This window comes from Bison bison, unplaced genomic scaffold, assembly GCF_000754665.1.
Source record: "Bison bison bison isolate TAMUID 2011002044 unplaced genomic scaffold, Bison_UMD1.0 scf7180017864317, whole genome shotgun sequence".
Taxonomy (NCBI): Eukaryota; Metazoa; Chordata; class Mammalia; order Artiodactyla; family Bovidae; genus Bison; species Bison bison.
The window spans coordinates 8859316-8874344 of record NW_011494889.1 but is presented as its reverse complement, the minus strand read 5'-3'; the positions used below and the strand labels follow the sequence as shown (position 1 = coordinate 8874344).

General features: G+C 54.0%; 1 protein-coding gene across 4 annotated transcripts in view; it reads left to right on the top strand.

Moving 5' to 3' along the window:
- Positions 1-15029, top strand: part of MSI2 (musashi RNA-binding protein 2) — a 408751-nt gene that overhangs the window by 378257 nt on the left and 15465 nt on the right. For 3 of the 4 annotated variants that reach the window (XM_010852922.1, XM_010852919.1, XM_010852920.1), the window contains one exon: positions 1319-1381. The exons of the other annotated variant lie outside the window; for it this stretch is intronic. In XM_010852922.1, coding sequence (XP_010851224.1) covers positions 1319-1381 — 63 coding nt within the window. The remainder of the gene's footprint in view (positions 1-1318; positions 1382-15029) is intronic. 4 annotated transcript variants of the gene reach the window in all.

Genomic DNA, 15029 nt, shown 5'->3' with positions numbered 1-15029 from the left:
TCAACAGCCCTATTACCATATTTAAATGCAAGTATGTCTCTTTTCATTGGCATTTGCAGTAGCTTAGCCTGACGTTTCTAGAATAGCTCCTTCCCTTTTGAACTTCTCTCCTCCCCAGTAGTTCCGTGTAGCTAGGGCGATAGTCTTAGCGTTTAGTGGGCTTCTAGTTCGCTGTGTTTGGGGGTCGGCTCTCTCCTTTCTCTCCTCCCCTGCCCACCTCCCCGCCCTCCACGGTGCATGCCCCTCCCCACCCCCTCGTCCTGTTAGCAGTTCCTTATCTGGAAGGCTCAATGGCCAACGCTGGGCTCCTCTGTTGGGCTGTTTGCTGCTGGCTTCTAGCACATCATTTAAAACCAGTCACGGGAAATCGGCCTTGGGATCAGGCCTGCAAGTGTCTGCCTGGAGGCAGGCTGTTCGATGCCTGGTTGGGGGGGTGTCTGTCTGGGCTTGGCTGTGTGTACACACGCTCGTGGCCAAGAGAAGCCCCGGGGAGGGACTTGCCCTCCTCTTCCTTCACCGGGACCCTCTGCAGCCACAGTAGGTCACCCTGTCCTGGCGTTTAGTCCCCTTGCCGGCACAGCCTTGTTGCCTGGAGCGTTGTCAGATGAAGCACAAGGCCTTGGTCGAGACCCCCAGGAGACCCTTCAGTGCCGACTTGATCCAGTCGGTGGAGCTCAGACAGAAGAGCCTGATCTAAACCTCATAATGCACCGTGGGAGCCACAGGGCTACCCAACGTGGGTCCCTGCCGCCCCACACTTCCGCCTCCAGCTGGGCGTCTGGGGTGCTTCACCCTGGGCCTGTGACCTTACTGACGTAGAGGTCTGCAGTTAAGATAGTGGGGCGAGCTAGACTTGAGCCGTCTCCTGGCCAAGGTGCCTGTGGGCCCAGAGGCCACACCCAGGGCCTCCTGCCTGCGGCTCAGGGGTGACCCCCACCTGTGACCTGGCCCTGCTGTGCTCCGCCCCCGCCCTCAGCTCTGGACAAGCCCCAGGGGTACCAGTGTAGGGACAGCAGAGAGCTCGCCCTGCCCCCAAGAGACGTTCCTCCTAATCCTCTCCCGAGGATTCTGGTGTGCCTTCTAGAAGCAGCTTCTGGGGGGACAGACAGGTGGGAATCAGACACACCTGATTCCCAGGTGTGGGATCCCAGATAGGGATGCTGGGCCTTCCAGAAGCCTGAGAGCCGCTGATCCATGTCCCTCCTGAAGGCCCCTCCCCACCCCGTCCTCTCTGTGCGGGCAGGGGCCTGACCATGGGACGCGTCTTCGGGGGACCCTGGCGGGCCCCCTTTCACCCCAGCTCCCCTCTCTCCGCCAGGCTTCCCGGCAGCGGCTTACGGACCGGTGGCGGCGGCGGCGGTGGCGGCGGCGCGCGGCTCAGGTAGGGAGGCGTGTGGCCCGGCGGCTCCCAGGCATGCCCCGTGTGCAGGGACCGTGACGGCCCGGTTGGATCTGTGTGGCTGTGTCTGTCCCCCACTCTCACCACGGCCCGGGGGGGTGGGGGGAGCCCCACGGGGGGGCAGTGGCGGGCCTGCAGGCCGCAGGGCCGCGAGGACTCTGTCACATAGAAAGGAGAGGTGCGCTTCTTGTGGACTTTGGACGCCCGCCTCGCCGCACAGCCGGCCTCAGGGCGCCCGTGGGCATCTCCCTCCCTGGCTTTTGCTGGTTCACAGGGCCCCCCTGCCTCGCGTCTCTGACCCAGCCAGAGAAGCTCTAGGTTGTGAAGGGAGGCTCCGAGCCCATCCGCGTGTTCCTGCCCCCTCGACCCCTGCTGCACTCCACAGGTGGGCTTGCCGATCCGGCCAGACCCCCACACCCCCGCCCAAGTCCCTGAGGGTCAAACGTGGGCCGAGCCTGGCCCCGGGGAGTGAAGCCACTCTTCCCGCAGCTCCCGTACCGTCCCAGACTCGCTTCTTAGCACAGACCCAGAACTCCTGGCACTCCGGCTGCAAGGAAACTGGGGCTTTTCCTCCCACAAGGCTGCCCAAGTCACTGGGTCTCCAAATCCCACCTCTGACGGTGTCTGGAAACCCCAGGGTGAGGCAGGAACCTCTCCCCGGCGGCCCTGTGGGCTCAGGCCAGAGCTGGGCCGTCGCCCCTTGCCCCCAGACCCTCTGCCTTCCTGAGCAGGCAGGGCTTCTGCTGTGCGCTGGGCCCCACGAGGTCTCCAGGCCTCCCCCAGCTCCCCCCAGCCCCCTAGAGGACCCCACACCTCCTAGACCCAGGAGCCATGGTTCGTAGCTCTGTTCTCACACCCTGTGGCCAGGGAGCTGGAGAACCCAAGGGAGTTCAGTTTGATGTAACAGAGCTCGGAGGAGGGTGGGGCCGAGGGAGATGCTGGTGAGGGTACCATGAAACAGGGCATTAAAAGCCTAGAGGGCAAAGGCCGCAAAGACCCAGACCCTCGCTGGTAAGAGACTGGCACAGTGAGGCCCTTTGGAAACGTCAGTAAAAAAATCCGTTCCATGCAAACTGGCACTGCCTCGAGCTACAAAGGATCCCCTCCTCTGAGCCGCCCACTGGGGGTTGTTTGCAAGGGCCGGGGGATTCTCGGGGCTGTTGAGGGCCAGTTAGCCAGAGAGTTGGGCCGGGGCGCCGGGCACCTTTCCTTGGCTTCCCGCTGCCCAGCCAGCCTCCAGAGCCCCCCGGCCCGTGGGCCAGGGTCCCTTGGTCCCCCTGCCCTGGGAGCAGGTTACCCAGCTGCCTCCTGGCTCCCTGTTCCATTTGGCTTTTTAACTTGAGCACTTTTTGGTACCATTATAAACGAGCCTCTGTCCTGCCTGTGCCTGGGAGGAGGGGCGACAAAAGGAAACTCGAGATTTCTGAGTGCTATTGGTTGGTGTTCCCTCCGCTCAGGTTCTTTCTTATTGTAACTTGGATTATGAAACTAAACTTTAACCCAGAATTAACCCCGCCTCTCTCCCTGCCCCCATTCTCCTTGACTTCATGGCAAGTTTAAAGGGCAGCATGGGGTTCTCTGTGAGTCTGAAAGTGGTCTCCCCATGGCCTCTGCCACCCCCACCCTCTCACAGACCCCCAGAGCCAGGTGGGAGTCCCACCCTGTCCCCGCTAACTCCTAACCCTGAAGGTCAGCGCCATCTCCAACCACACCTTTTTTTTTATTTTTTATTTCAGGATCAGTGCTGTTTTATTTGTAGCCATTTCCATAGGGAGCCACGTCTCCCACAGGCCATTCTAGGTCAGCCATGCTCATCACCACACTGTTAGTGAATTCTATTCAGGAGTGTGCTCCCAGGCCCCTCACCCACACCAGCCTGGGTTAGTTAGTGCAAGGAGCAAACCCTCAACTCGGAGTTGCCCGACCCCAGCCGCAGGCTCGGTCAGGAAGCTACAGGACACCTGTCGGTGCTCCCCGGGTGTGCCCCAGGGCGATGACCAGGCTGTGTCCGCCAAAGTCAGAGTTCTTACTGGGCTGGAAAACACATGCCCACGTGTGGACAGGGCAGCCCGGCCCCCCTCCCACTAAACCCCTTTGGACCTGGAGCAGGGTTACAAAGCTGGGGAAGGAAGATCTCTGTCTCTCCACTAGTGCAGTCTGACCTGTAAAGACTCTCCTCACCCCCCACCCCCGCCCCCACCCTTTCCCTCTGGAAATGGTCTGGACGCCAAGTCTGGCAGTATGGGCCATTGTTGACCCCCCATCGTGGCCCCTGGCGTTTGGACATATATGTGAGGGCTGCACAGACTGTGTGCATCGCCCGGGGCCAGCTGGGGCTCACGGAGGGCTGACCGCCGGCTTATCCCTTCCTGTGCTCTCGCAGCCCTGCCACTCATCCCAGCTCCTCCCTAGGCGAGCAGGATGTTCCTTCGGCCCACACCCCTACCCCGAGCAAGCACCTGTTGGAGGGCATCACAAGTTCGCTGCCTTCGCTGGCAGGGAAGGGCGGGCTCAGGGAGTCTGCGCAGTGCTGCCCCGAGCCGGGTCCCACGCGGCACCCGGCTGGGAGCTCCCAGCAGCGGGGCGTGGGGCCTCTGCGCCCCAGGGGCGCCCAGGCTTGGCTGTGAGGGGCAGGCTGACTGTGGAAGGCCCTATTTTCAGTTTCGCTTTTGTCTAGCCCCACCGTTTTGTGTGGTTCTCCCCTTCCTTGTGATTTCGTGCAGGGGGCCTTCCGAGAGCGGAAGCGCCTGCCGAGGGCCGTGGGTGGGGCGCAGCTTTGGATTCGCTCAGCTTGGCGCCTGCATCAGTCGGGAGCCCTGCGCCCCGGCCCTGAGGCGGGCGGGCCCGGTGGCCCCTGGGGAGGCCCGGCGACTCCTAGATGACTTCACTATCAGTGTCACTTTTCTGTTACCTTCACCCGGAAGTTTGACACGTCATCTTTTCTTGTGCTCAGTCGAGACTTTATTTTGATCGTATCCATTCGGTTCCAGTGGCCCCATCATGCCCCCCCCCCGCCAAAAAAAAACACACCCTAAATCCAATTTGGCAAAGGAAGGACTCCACTGTCAGGTGAAGGAAATGGTTCAGATTTCCAGACTATTTGATTTCTGGGTGGCATCTCAAGTGGGTCTGTGTATCAGTCTTAGAGCTTCCGGCCCCCCCAACCCTCGCCCGGCCCCAGCCCACCCCCGACCCCCCGACCAGCCAGGACCCCTTACTGCGCTTTACACTTGCCAGCTTTGTTCCCATCTAGTGACATGAGCTCCTGATGGTGGTGGTGAGTGTGAGAGTCACGTTTCTGTTGTCTTTTCTCTTGCTTGGTTGGGGCTGCGGTGAGAGTGTCTCTGAGGCATACTTTCCCGCCTCTCTTACACTAGGATCTGCACACCTCCTCTCAAACACTCTTCTGAGCACGCTCAGCGGGAAGGTTTGTCCACACCTATTAATCCTCTCTCCGTGTCCAGCTTCCTGTTAGTACCAGCTGGTTTGCATGTCTTTGCTTGTTCAGATGAAACAGTTCAAGAAACAAACTCATATCCAACTCTCGAGAAATGTCTTTTTTTTGTACACTTTCGTTTTCGATTTTTTTTTTTTTTATTAGTTACGACTCCAAAACACCTGTTGTCCAGTAAAACATTTCACACCCCCTGCCTGTTCTTAGACTGTATGTTTCTGTGGGACTGAACTAAATGCATGCACTGTAGTAGATGTCCTGGTAGCCGTAGCCGTAGTTGTAGAACATGCATTGTTGAGTTGATATTACAGGGCCTCGGACGGCTCGGCACAGCACGACTGTCTGCAGGATAGATAGCCTGGGGGCCAGGGAGAGAAGGGGCTCCATATTTTCAATGTTGCCGAAGGGCTTGGATCCATGTTCTCGCCATCCGCCACCACCACCTCCCCTCACACTCCTCGCTCCCCTAGTCCGGAACTGGGTCACCACCCTCAGCTGTAACCTTCCCAACGGAGATCTCTCGATAGTGTCCAACTGTAGCGAACGAGGATAGAATCCAGGTTGAAAGGAGTCTTACAGTTCTTCCTTGTCCTCATCTTCTTCATGGTTCTTGAATAGATCAGGTCTTTCCTCACTTCAAAAGGTCTAACAGCCGGGCTTCTCCAAGCCCACTACTCTTATTAGAGTCCTTTTCCAGCTCACCTTCAGGGATACAGGTTCATGTGGCAGCCCTATCTGCATGGCCAGAGAGGGAAATGAAATATGGTATGGAAAGGGATTCGGACCTTGAGATCCTCGGTCTGCAGATGAGGGGGTACGTTTGGTCCTGGTGAAGGTTGGCATTTGTCCTTCTGGTTGGTGAAGGTAAAGGGAGAAGGGGGTGCAGGGCAGGTGGGGTGAGAGAGGTGACATTCCTGGTATGGAGGTTATTGGCACAGCTTCATGAGGAGGGGAGGGAGGGAACCAGTAACATCCAAAGAGGAGGCCATGGTTTGCCTCCATCTCCCCGGGAAGACTTCCCAGTCCTGCAGCTTCTGCCCTGGGCTCAGAGCGTGTGCAGTCAGCCAGCTCCAGGCACAGTGTGTCCCCTCCATTTGTGGTGACGAGTCATAATGCAGGGCAGAGGTCTCTTGGAGCTTTGGGAGATGACCCTAACCTTTGTAAGTTGATGGAAGCAGTAGCTGCCGCCCAGGACCCGCTCCTAAAGCCAGGCTGATCGGTGGCTCTGATACAACACTGCGGGACACGGAGGTGAGATCTGAACCTTCAGGGTGCAAGTCACCTATTATCAGGGGAGACAGAGCCCCGAAGTCCCCCAAAAGTGTGAAATGACAATGCAAAATGGTGGAATGTGGCCCGGGGGGGTGGACCAGCATTGACTGTGAGAGCAGGCGGGTAGCCCAGACTGAGGGCCCCCTGGGGCCTGGTGCCTGGTCCCTGAGGCCCAGGAAGGGAGATCTGGGAGGCGCCAGCCTTCCGACCCAGGCTTCACAGGGATAGAGGTGGGCCAGGGCAGAGGGGAATAGCTGGAGCTGGCAGGCTTCGGGGCTGCCGACGCTGCAGACTGACCCAGAATGGGAAGCAGGAGAAACGGGTGGGGACAAAAGGAAGAGAGAGCAGAGAAGTCTCCCCGCATCCCCCCCACCCCCACCTAAAGCTGGGCCTGGCTCTGCTGGGAAAATGGCTTTGCTGCCCTGCAGCTGGACATCCTGAGTTTGCATTCTAGGAGGTCACGTGAGCGAGAGTAACATGCAAGTCCTGGGGACAGAATAAATAGTTGACCTTGAACCGTAAAATGAACTCTGGGGAGGAGAGTAGGTCCCAGGCCTGCCCTGATTTTATCTTGGGATATTCTTCCACGTCCCCAGTGGACTCCTCTGCCTCCTATGCGTTCGAGGCCGGGGGTGTTCTCACACGCCTCCAGCTGCTGGCGGGATCCGGGTTTTGTGTGCGCCAGATGTGGCATGCGCCTCAGAGTTCCCTGGTCTTGCTTTCAACAAGCCTGTTTTGAAGGTTTGCTTTATGCAGGCACCAGGGCAGGTAAAGGCGTGTGACACTTCTTGCCTTCAGTGGTCTGAGCATCTAGATCCCTCCCCCAGAAAGCCCTTATTTCCCATGATGCGTTGTTTCTGGCACTGTCAGCTCCTTTTTAAAAAGGAAAATGGACCTTTATTTTTGAAGATGGCTTTCCTGGGCCTCCATCAGCAGGATCCGATGTCCAGGAAGGGGGTGGGGGTGGGGGGTTGCAGCGCAGGCAGGCGTCTCTCCTTTCCTGCCCAGCCTGCCTTGTGCTAGCAGCAAGCACCCTCTGGGGGTTGTGACCTCAAGATGGCCCATCTGTGGGGAGGGTCCTGGGGCCACCCTCTCCCTGGAACAGAGCCAGCGCCTAGGAAAGGGGGAGAGAATCTGGGACCCCATTAAGACCAACTGCTGCAGCCAGCCAGACTTACTCGCAAGACCTTCCCTGAACAGACATCTCCCAGTCACTGCCTTGTGCTCTGGGCACCAGGCCCTCGTTTCTCAGTTCATCATTAACAGTCTCCATTTCTGGGAGAGCCAGGACTCTGCCCATAAAGAGTCCCGCATTGGATTTCAGTAACCCCAGTGAATTTATAATAATGTGCAGAGCTGCCCGCCTCTAACCTCAGCTTCATTCATTTTCCAAGGGCTTTCGGACCAACTCTGTTGAGGATAAAATACATCAGCTCTAATCAATAATTTTGTAATAGAAATACCAGGCACTTGATAAATCAACTCTGGTGCAATTAGTGACTAGCCTTGAAGCCCAGATCTAAGTATAAGTTAATCCTAAAGTGAATGGCGTGGGAGCATATTAATGGTCTTTTAAATTAGCAGAATTATTTTTAGCAGGTGACACACCCGTGCCTGCCCTGCTGAGCAGGTTGACCCCTCCCATGCTGGCTCGGGAGGAGGGGTGGGAAGAATGATGCCCCTGAGCACTCTGTCACAGCACATACAGCCCAATGGATGGCGTTGAAGGAGCACTTTCCTGGTACTCCGGGCTGGGTGATGGAGGTGCTGCAGGGTCTGGGGAGCCCCGAAAGTTGGTGAACCCATGTGCTGGTGAGAAGAATCTATGGAGCACCTGCCTGGGTGCAGCATGGTTCCTGGTGCTCCTGCAGAGCTTAGAGCACACGTCTGTACCACAGCCACCCCATCACATGGGCAGGAAAGCGGAAGATTCTGGCTCAGTTTCACACGTTTGCTTTTACGAGAAAGCTGGGCTACAGAATGGTTCCATGACTTATCCAAGGTCACACAGCTGGTTACCTGGTTAGCGAGGCTTTGGTCAAGGGTAGAGAACCCTGAACTTGAACCCAGGTCTTTGGCCGCCTTTAAGCAGCCCTGTGGAGGAACTGTGTTTGTTCATGAAAGACTCATCTGCCGCCTGAACACCCTGTGCCTGCAGGAATGTCCTGGGAAAGCCCCACAGCCTCGGCTGCCGGCTCCGTGTCGGGACCTCATGGGCCAACCTTTCAGATGTAGATTTCAGAACCAGACCCCGCGCACATCTGCCGTGGATTTAAATTGGCAGATATTTATTAAGTGTTTAACAGCCGTAATTATTATATGTGACAGGCATCATCCTGGGCCTTGATTCAAGGTGCTTTGAACTATCTCAGAAAACCCGGCTCAGAGCAGTTAAATATTATAGAGGATTTATTGGCCGACATCCTGGAAGCTCCGTGGAAGAGTGAGCTTCCTGTGTGGACTGTTCATGGCGCTTTCTCTGCAGTTGTCTTAGTTTCGCCCTCCCTCTCCTTTCAGTATTGTCTTTTTGTTGGTTTCCTATGATAGCAACATGGTAGCCACAGTTTCCTGATTCATTGTACCCTCCTGGTCTAGAAGAAGAGGGGGTCAAACGGTCCCGATTTCTAGCAAAAGTAGAACTTTGTGCTCTTTGGCTAAGACCTGGGTTACGTGAACCAGTCACTGAGGGTGGGATCCGACCCTCTGAAGAGCTCTGACACAGCACGAGAAGGATGGATTTCCACAGGGAAATCCAGGTGCTGACAAAAGGGGGCACACGAGAATGATGCTGGAGAGACAAGCAGTAGATGCCCTTCGCAGCCCTGGAAGCTGCTAGATGAATACAGAGCACAGCCTCTGCCCTAGAGGCTCTTCTAGCCTAGCCCGGAGACTAACATGTGCTTATAATACGAGGCTTAAGCCCAGAAAAGAAGGCGCACAGAGAAGGAAGTGATTAGCTTTGGGGGGAAGGCAAGGAAGGTTTTACAGGGCAGTGAGTGTCCCTACTTTTAAAGGACAAATAGGAGCTCCCCAGGGAGCCTGGGGAAAGCAGCTAATGCATAGCCACCAGAACAGCAGTGTTTCTGAAGTCCTGCAAACCCTTGGCTCTGGCTGCAAAGTGCTAACGAGCCCAGATTCACCTGGGTAACTGGGAGCCTCAGCAAGGCCTGTAACCAAGAAGTGACTTCAGATTTCTATATTAGACAAGCTTGAGAGCAGGCTGGATTAGAGAGACGAGACAGAAAGCAAAAGGGCAAGTGACAAACCATTAAATTGTACACACTCCATAAATGTTCATATATAGGGCCCAATAAGAGATGCTGTGCGCCTTTCACTTTACCATTAGCTGATTAACTCCAAGCTGAACATCACGCTGACGGGGGGACAGTGGGAGGCTGCCTAATGGGAAGCAGGGGTGTAGGCAGATTCAAGCTAGAGTCTGGGAGATGGAGGCCTTGAAAGCCAGACTGCTATAGTCATACTGGTGGGAGAGAGGAGTTCATATTCTTTATGGCAGTGGAGCTCACTAAGGACAGAACCAACAAAGGGAGGTCAACCTGGCAGCGGCTCCACGGAGCCCAGCCTGACGCCTGGCACCTGCGGCTGTGCTTTGTGACCTGGAGGAAGGAGACCCTGCAGGGATTCTCCTTGGCTTCTGCCAACAAGTTCCTGTTCATCCCCTGCGTGGGACTACGGGTGTCCTTGTGGCAGCCTCTGCCCCTGTCCTTTCTGCCAGCCCATTTCCCTCTTTCCTCATCTTTGCTCCCTCTGTTCAAATCTGCTTCAGAATGCCAGAAAGCCACACGTGATTAACCTTCCCTGGGGTGCCCTCCTCAATGAAAGGCAGAATTTTGAGTCTTCAGAAGGTGTTTTGCATGTTGTCTCAGAGTGGTGCCTGCCTTCTCCTACCATATCAACCCTCCAAGGAGGCAGTCAGCCTCATTCTTAGTGCAGATGAATAATTACCATGCAATTAGAGAAAGCAGAAAACAAAGGGGCCCTTTGTTCCTGGATGCTCATTAATAAATAAAAAGGTCTCCTCTTCCCATCCTGGGATCCTGCACCAGGGGATATGGAAAAATTATGCTTTTCAACAGCTGTGATTGGCTGTTGGATGAGAGAGCCATTCTCCATCTATCAGGATGAGTGGAGCCACAGCGCAGTCCGCTCTATGGTGTGGACAGGAGAGTCATCTCAAAATTCAAACCCACCTGAGAGGTCTCTTAAGGGAAGGATATCTTGCAAGTGGTTGGTAGAATGCTAGAGACACTTCCCAGCCAATTTTAATAAAATATAGGTAATATGTTAACAATACCTCACATTTATTATGAATTAGTCGTGTACTGTGCTAAGTCCACCTCCCTTATCCCATTTAATTCTCACAGGCCTATGAAATGGGTGCTGTTATTCCCATTTCCATTTTTAAGGTTTAAAAACTGTGTCTTAGCACCAGTCAGGTGGCAGAGACAGGATTTGAGCCTAGGTCTGTCTCATCAGACCTGTGCTCTGGACCAGACCTGTGCTCTGTCAGCACCCGAAGTACCAGTCCTGCCCTACCTGCAAAGCACTGTGCCTTTGAAACATACAAAACCAAATCCCCACTGTTGCCATCAAATCAATTCTCCGTATCCCTAGGGGAGGAGGGAACCCGAAGTCATTTTCCGGAGACATTATATGTACTTTTTGCACCTGCCTCTGACATTGCAATCTTAACATCGTGGTTGTCTGGCTTTAGCTGACATTTGCGACCTGGCTTCTGGTCTCTGGATCTTTTCAAACCAAAGGTACACAGAGGCCTAGAGGAGGCGTGGTCCTGTAAGAATGAGCCAACCTGAAGACAATTATTTGAAAGGAGGCTTTAGCTAAAACAGAACTGAAGGAAGTTAGCCACTGCCCGAAGGAAACTAAGCAGTGGAGCAGGGCTGGGCGTCTTTGGGCAAGACAGACTTCTCCGTAGGGATCAATCAACATCCCTTCCTGCGAGCTGGGAAGACTGCATCTGGAAGGTCGCTGGGTAGACCAGCCCAGCCCTAAGGCTGGGAGGAGATTGGCTGTCCAGTTGCTGGGGCTTTGCCTTAAGCCAATGGCCGGGAGGGGCGGGGCCGGAGGCGGGATCAGCGGGCTTTTCGGCCAATCATCCTGCAGGGAGGCTGGACCCTCAGTACCATGGCAACAACGAGCAGGGGCTCATTTGTTTTGTAGATGAGTAATTACTACGCAATTAGAGAGAGCTAAAAATAAAGGGGCCTTTTGTTCCTGGTTACTTATTAATATTAATAAAATGATCTGTCCAGGTCTGTGGTAGACAATTAATACAAACCTGTGTGCCTGTGGAAGAGCCCACTGTGGGAGGCCAAGGCTGCAGAGCCCCACTCTCCCCTCTTTCTGGAAGTTATTTCTGACTGTAACCTGCAGAGGGTTGGCTTTCCCAGTCTTGAGGGGAAGAGGATATGCTCAGCCTTCAACACATGGGACCCAGAATGCCCCCGAGTCAGGACTGACCCAGACAGAAGAGTCTGGTAACGTCTACCCAGCCTCCAGAGAAAAGACCCACAAGCACAGCAGCAAAACCAGAGAACACGGACCTCTGTTGGAAGAAACCTCTCACCCAATATTGCTACCTATCCTTGGCCATGTCATTTTACTTTTCTGGGTCTGGGTTGTTCAGCTCCAGGTACATAAGAGTTTCTAAACCTTCCATTGAGGTAGCTCCTGAGATTTCAGTGTCTCCCCTCCCACCTGGCTTAAAGAGAAACAAGACTTGGGAATGGCTTGCTGTAAGGTTACGTGGTTGTTCAAGGGTTGACCCCACAGCTTCTGGCTTCCTGTGTCTGGCCTTGGAGATAGAAAGACTCAAAGGCATGCATCTCCCTTATATCCCTTCCCCTTCCTAGGGAACAGGTTGCCTTGTGGATTAATCAGATAAGGATGATAAGAGGCTTAAAAAAAAAGAGTCAAGGAGAAGGAACAGGGAAGACTTGGTTTGCATCTGGCTTCTGCCAATGACAAGCTGCTTGATTTAGGGGCAGAGGATTTCAGACTGTTGGGTTCTTGGGCACCCCTCAGCTCTATAGCTCTGTATTGCTGCTGTTTCCAAAGCTCTGGATCCCTTATCATTGGGAAGAAAAGGGATGACAGTGATAATACCTTGAGATCTGAGAGAAGTGACTGGAGAGAAAGCCAGGGGTTTCCAAGTGATGCATCAACTGGTAGGGAATAATTTGAAACATCAGTCATGCTTTTTTTTTTTTTTGATGTACGAAGGCATTGAGAGGGATAGAAATATTTCCAGAATTGTGTATTATTTTTTTAAAAAACTTATAGTCGAGATTTTCATCTTTGGGTGTGGTTGATTAACCCTTTAGGGTGTGGCACTTTGGATGATATTAATTAATAAAGGTAGACCTGTTAATAGCTACCATTGATGAGCTGTGAAACGGGGGTGAACACAGTGGTTCTTGAACCTGGCTACATGTTAGAATCATCTGGGGAAATTTTAAAACTCCTAGTGTTCAGGCCACACTGTGGATCTGTCAAATCAGAATCTACAGGGGAATTGGGTGCCTCAGCAGTACTTAAATCTCCCCAGGCAAGTCCAGTGTGTAATCATGGACTCAGATACCACAAGGTTCTTCCAGATATAGAGACTCACACAATGTCTGTGATTCGTCATCAGCATCCTTACCTTCAGAAACAGATCGGCAGAGCCACAAGCCAGACTGTTCACCCCAGCCTCCTCTAAGGACAGAGATCATGAGCCTGCAGCCTTGGAGCTCAGGCCTCTCCTGCCCACCACTGGCCCTCCCAGCAGGGCCAGGAGATCGACCCCTCCCGGACGGGCTGAAAGGGTCTGTGTCCTCATAGATGGATTCTCCTGCCTCCCCCGAGAATAGGCCTGTCCTAGCTGAGACTGAGAGCATGTACACGTAGAACCAGTGGCCCGGAGCAACCATAAACAGGGAAGCAGCCACCCTCCTTGACTGTCTGATGAATGGGGGCCTTTTGGTAAGGTCGGAGTTTGTTTGTTATTTAAGACCTAATTAGAAACATGAGAGGGAGCTGAATGGCGCCGTGCTTGGCTAATTAGTGACATGTATGCGCCCGCTTTGAACTTCAAGGACACAGAGCTATTAGCGCTTACATCAAAAATGGATTAAACTCCGGTGCCTTTACAATCGTTAAAGACGGGCTGCTCAAGTGGAAAGCCTTTTGTACAGGTCCTCAAGGGGTGCCCCTTGGGCATGCTCCCCACCCCACGCCCGGGTTTCTGGAACCACGAACACTGAGTTTCCATGACATGGAATCAAGTAGTAAACACTGAAGGTGCTCACATCTGAGGGCTCCCCGAAGGTGGCCCTTACTAGACTGGAGTGGTCTTTGGGGACTAAGACCAACCCTCTGCTTGCACTTTCTGGGTTGCACGGAAGGACTTCTTTCTCTCTGATACACTCTGACCCCAGCTATACTGCATGCCGGCTTTGTGCCGGCTCTGTTCTGAGATGTGGTCCAGAGGAGAGTGGTCTGGTCCTCGGGAGAGAGGCTATGCCCTATCTGCTGTGGCAGGGCCATAAAGAGATGGCCTACCTCAGGGAGCCCCCGGTCTGATGGGGGAGACACCCCCACCACCAGGGAGCTCCCAGTTTGGAAAGGGCAGCAGGGCCCATGCCCTCAGGAACTGGCACTTCAGCACTGGAGGTTTGATTCATCATCCTTGGTTTTGCAACCTCCGCAAAGCAAAGATCCAAATAAACAGAAGAAACCTTTGCAAACCACGGTGCCAGGAAGGACAACTGGGCAGTGTGATTCAGTCTAAAAGCAGCTGAGGGTTGCCCCGAAGTCCAAGTGAGTCAGTCTGAGACACTGTGAGACCCTGGACGCATCCCCGCATGGCCCCAGCTCCAAGTTTCCTTCTCTGCGACCCCAGGGCAATAAAGCCCATCTTAAAAGCTGTTAGGAACGAGAACAAGATGGTGTTAAAACCCCTGCCAGTGCACCTGGAGGACTTCTCTGGTGGCTCAGATGGTAAAGAATCTGGCTACAACACAGGAAACACAGCCCAGGCCCAGGCCCACTCAGTGCTACTCCGTCCCCAGAATTTACCCCTCATATGAGCAGATGGCAGTCAGCCACTAACCCCATGCCTCCTCCTTCCCAGCCAACCCAGCCCGGTCCCTTGTAAGGAAGAGACATACCCAAGTCAAGGCTGATATTCAAAAAGTGTCAAGACAGAATGAGCTGTTTCCTGTTGAGGTTGTCCAGCAACATAAAGTACTGGCCATAAAGCCCTCCTTAGACAGGGTTCTGGGGGCTGTCTCCTTGCACTGATCTGAGTATCCAGGTGTGAGTATCCAGATTCACTAGGAACTCAAGATGTGAGGGTTTTGGAGCTAGCCAGCAGTAAAGTTATCTCTTTTGGAAATGTGATTTGACCTGAAGCTTCGACCTTTCTACAAAACCGTGAGTCCTGAGTCTTAGGTTCCACTGTCCATCCATTCCCTACTTAAGATACGCCAGCACTAACCAGCAGACATCTGGGCCCCCCACAGTGGTCTGAAGCAGGCTAGGTGGTGAGTGTACAAGCAAAAACTGCAGTCTTCGAAGACCGGCATCACTGAAACCGACATTGGGAATGTTTGTGACACTGACTCCCTGTGAGCCCAGGGAGTGAGCTGACTCTCTCCACGTGTCTCGTGCAGTGTTTGCGATGAGCCAGGCATCTCAGATGTGTCAAGACATGCTGATAGCAGGCTGTTTGTCCTTCCCGGCAATATATTGGTTTGTATAGGGAGACAGGAAGAAAGAAATACCATCACATAGCTCTCTCAATCCTCTCCTAGTTTTATTAAAGTATGTCTTCTCCTTGCCTTCTGAAATAGCTTGAATTTCAGCAGAGCTTAAAAAAAA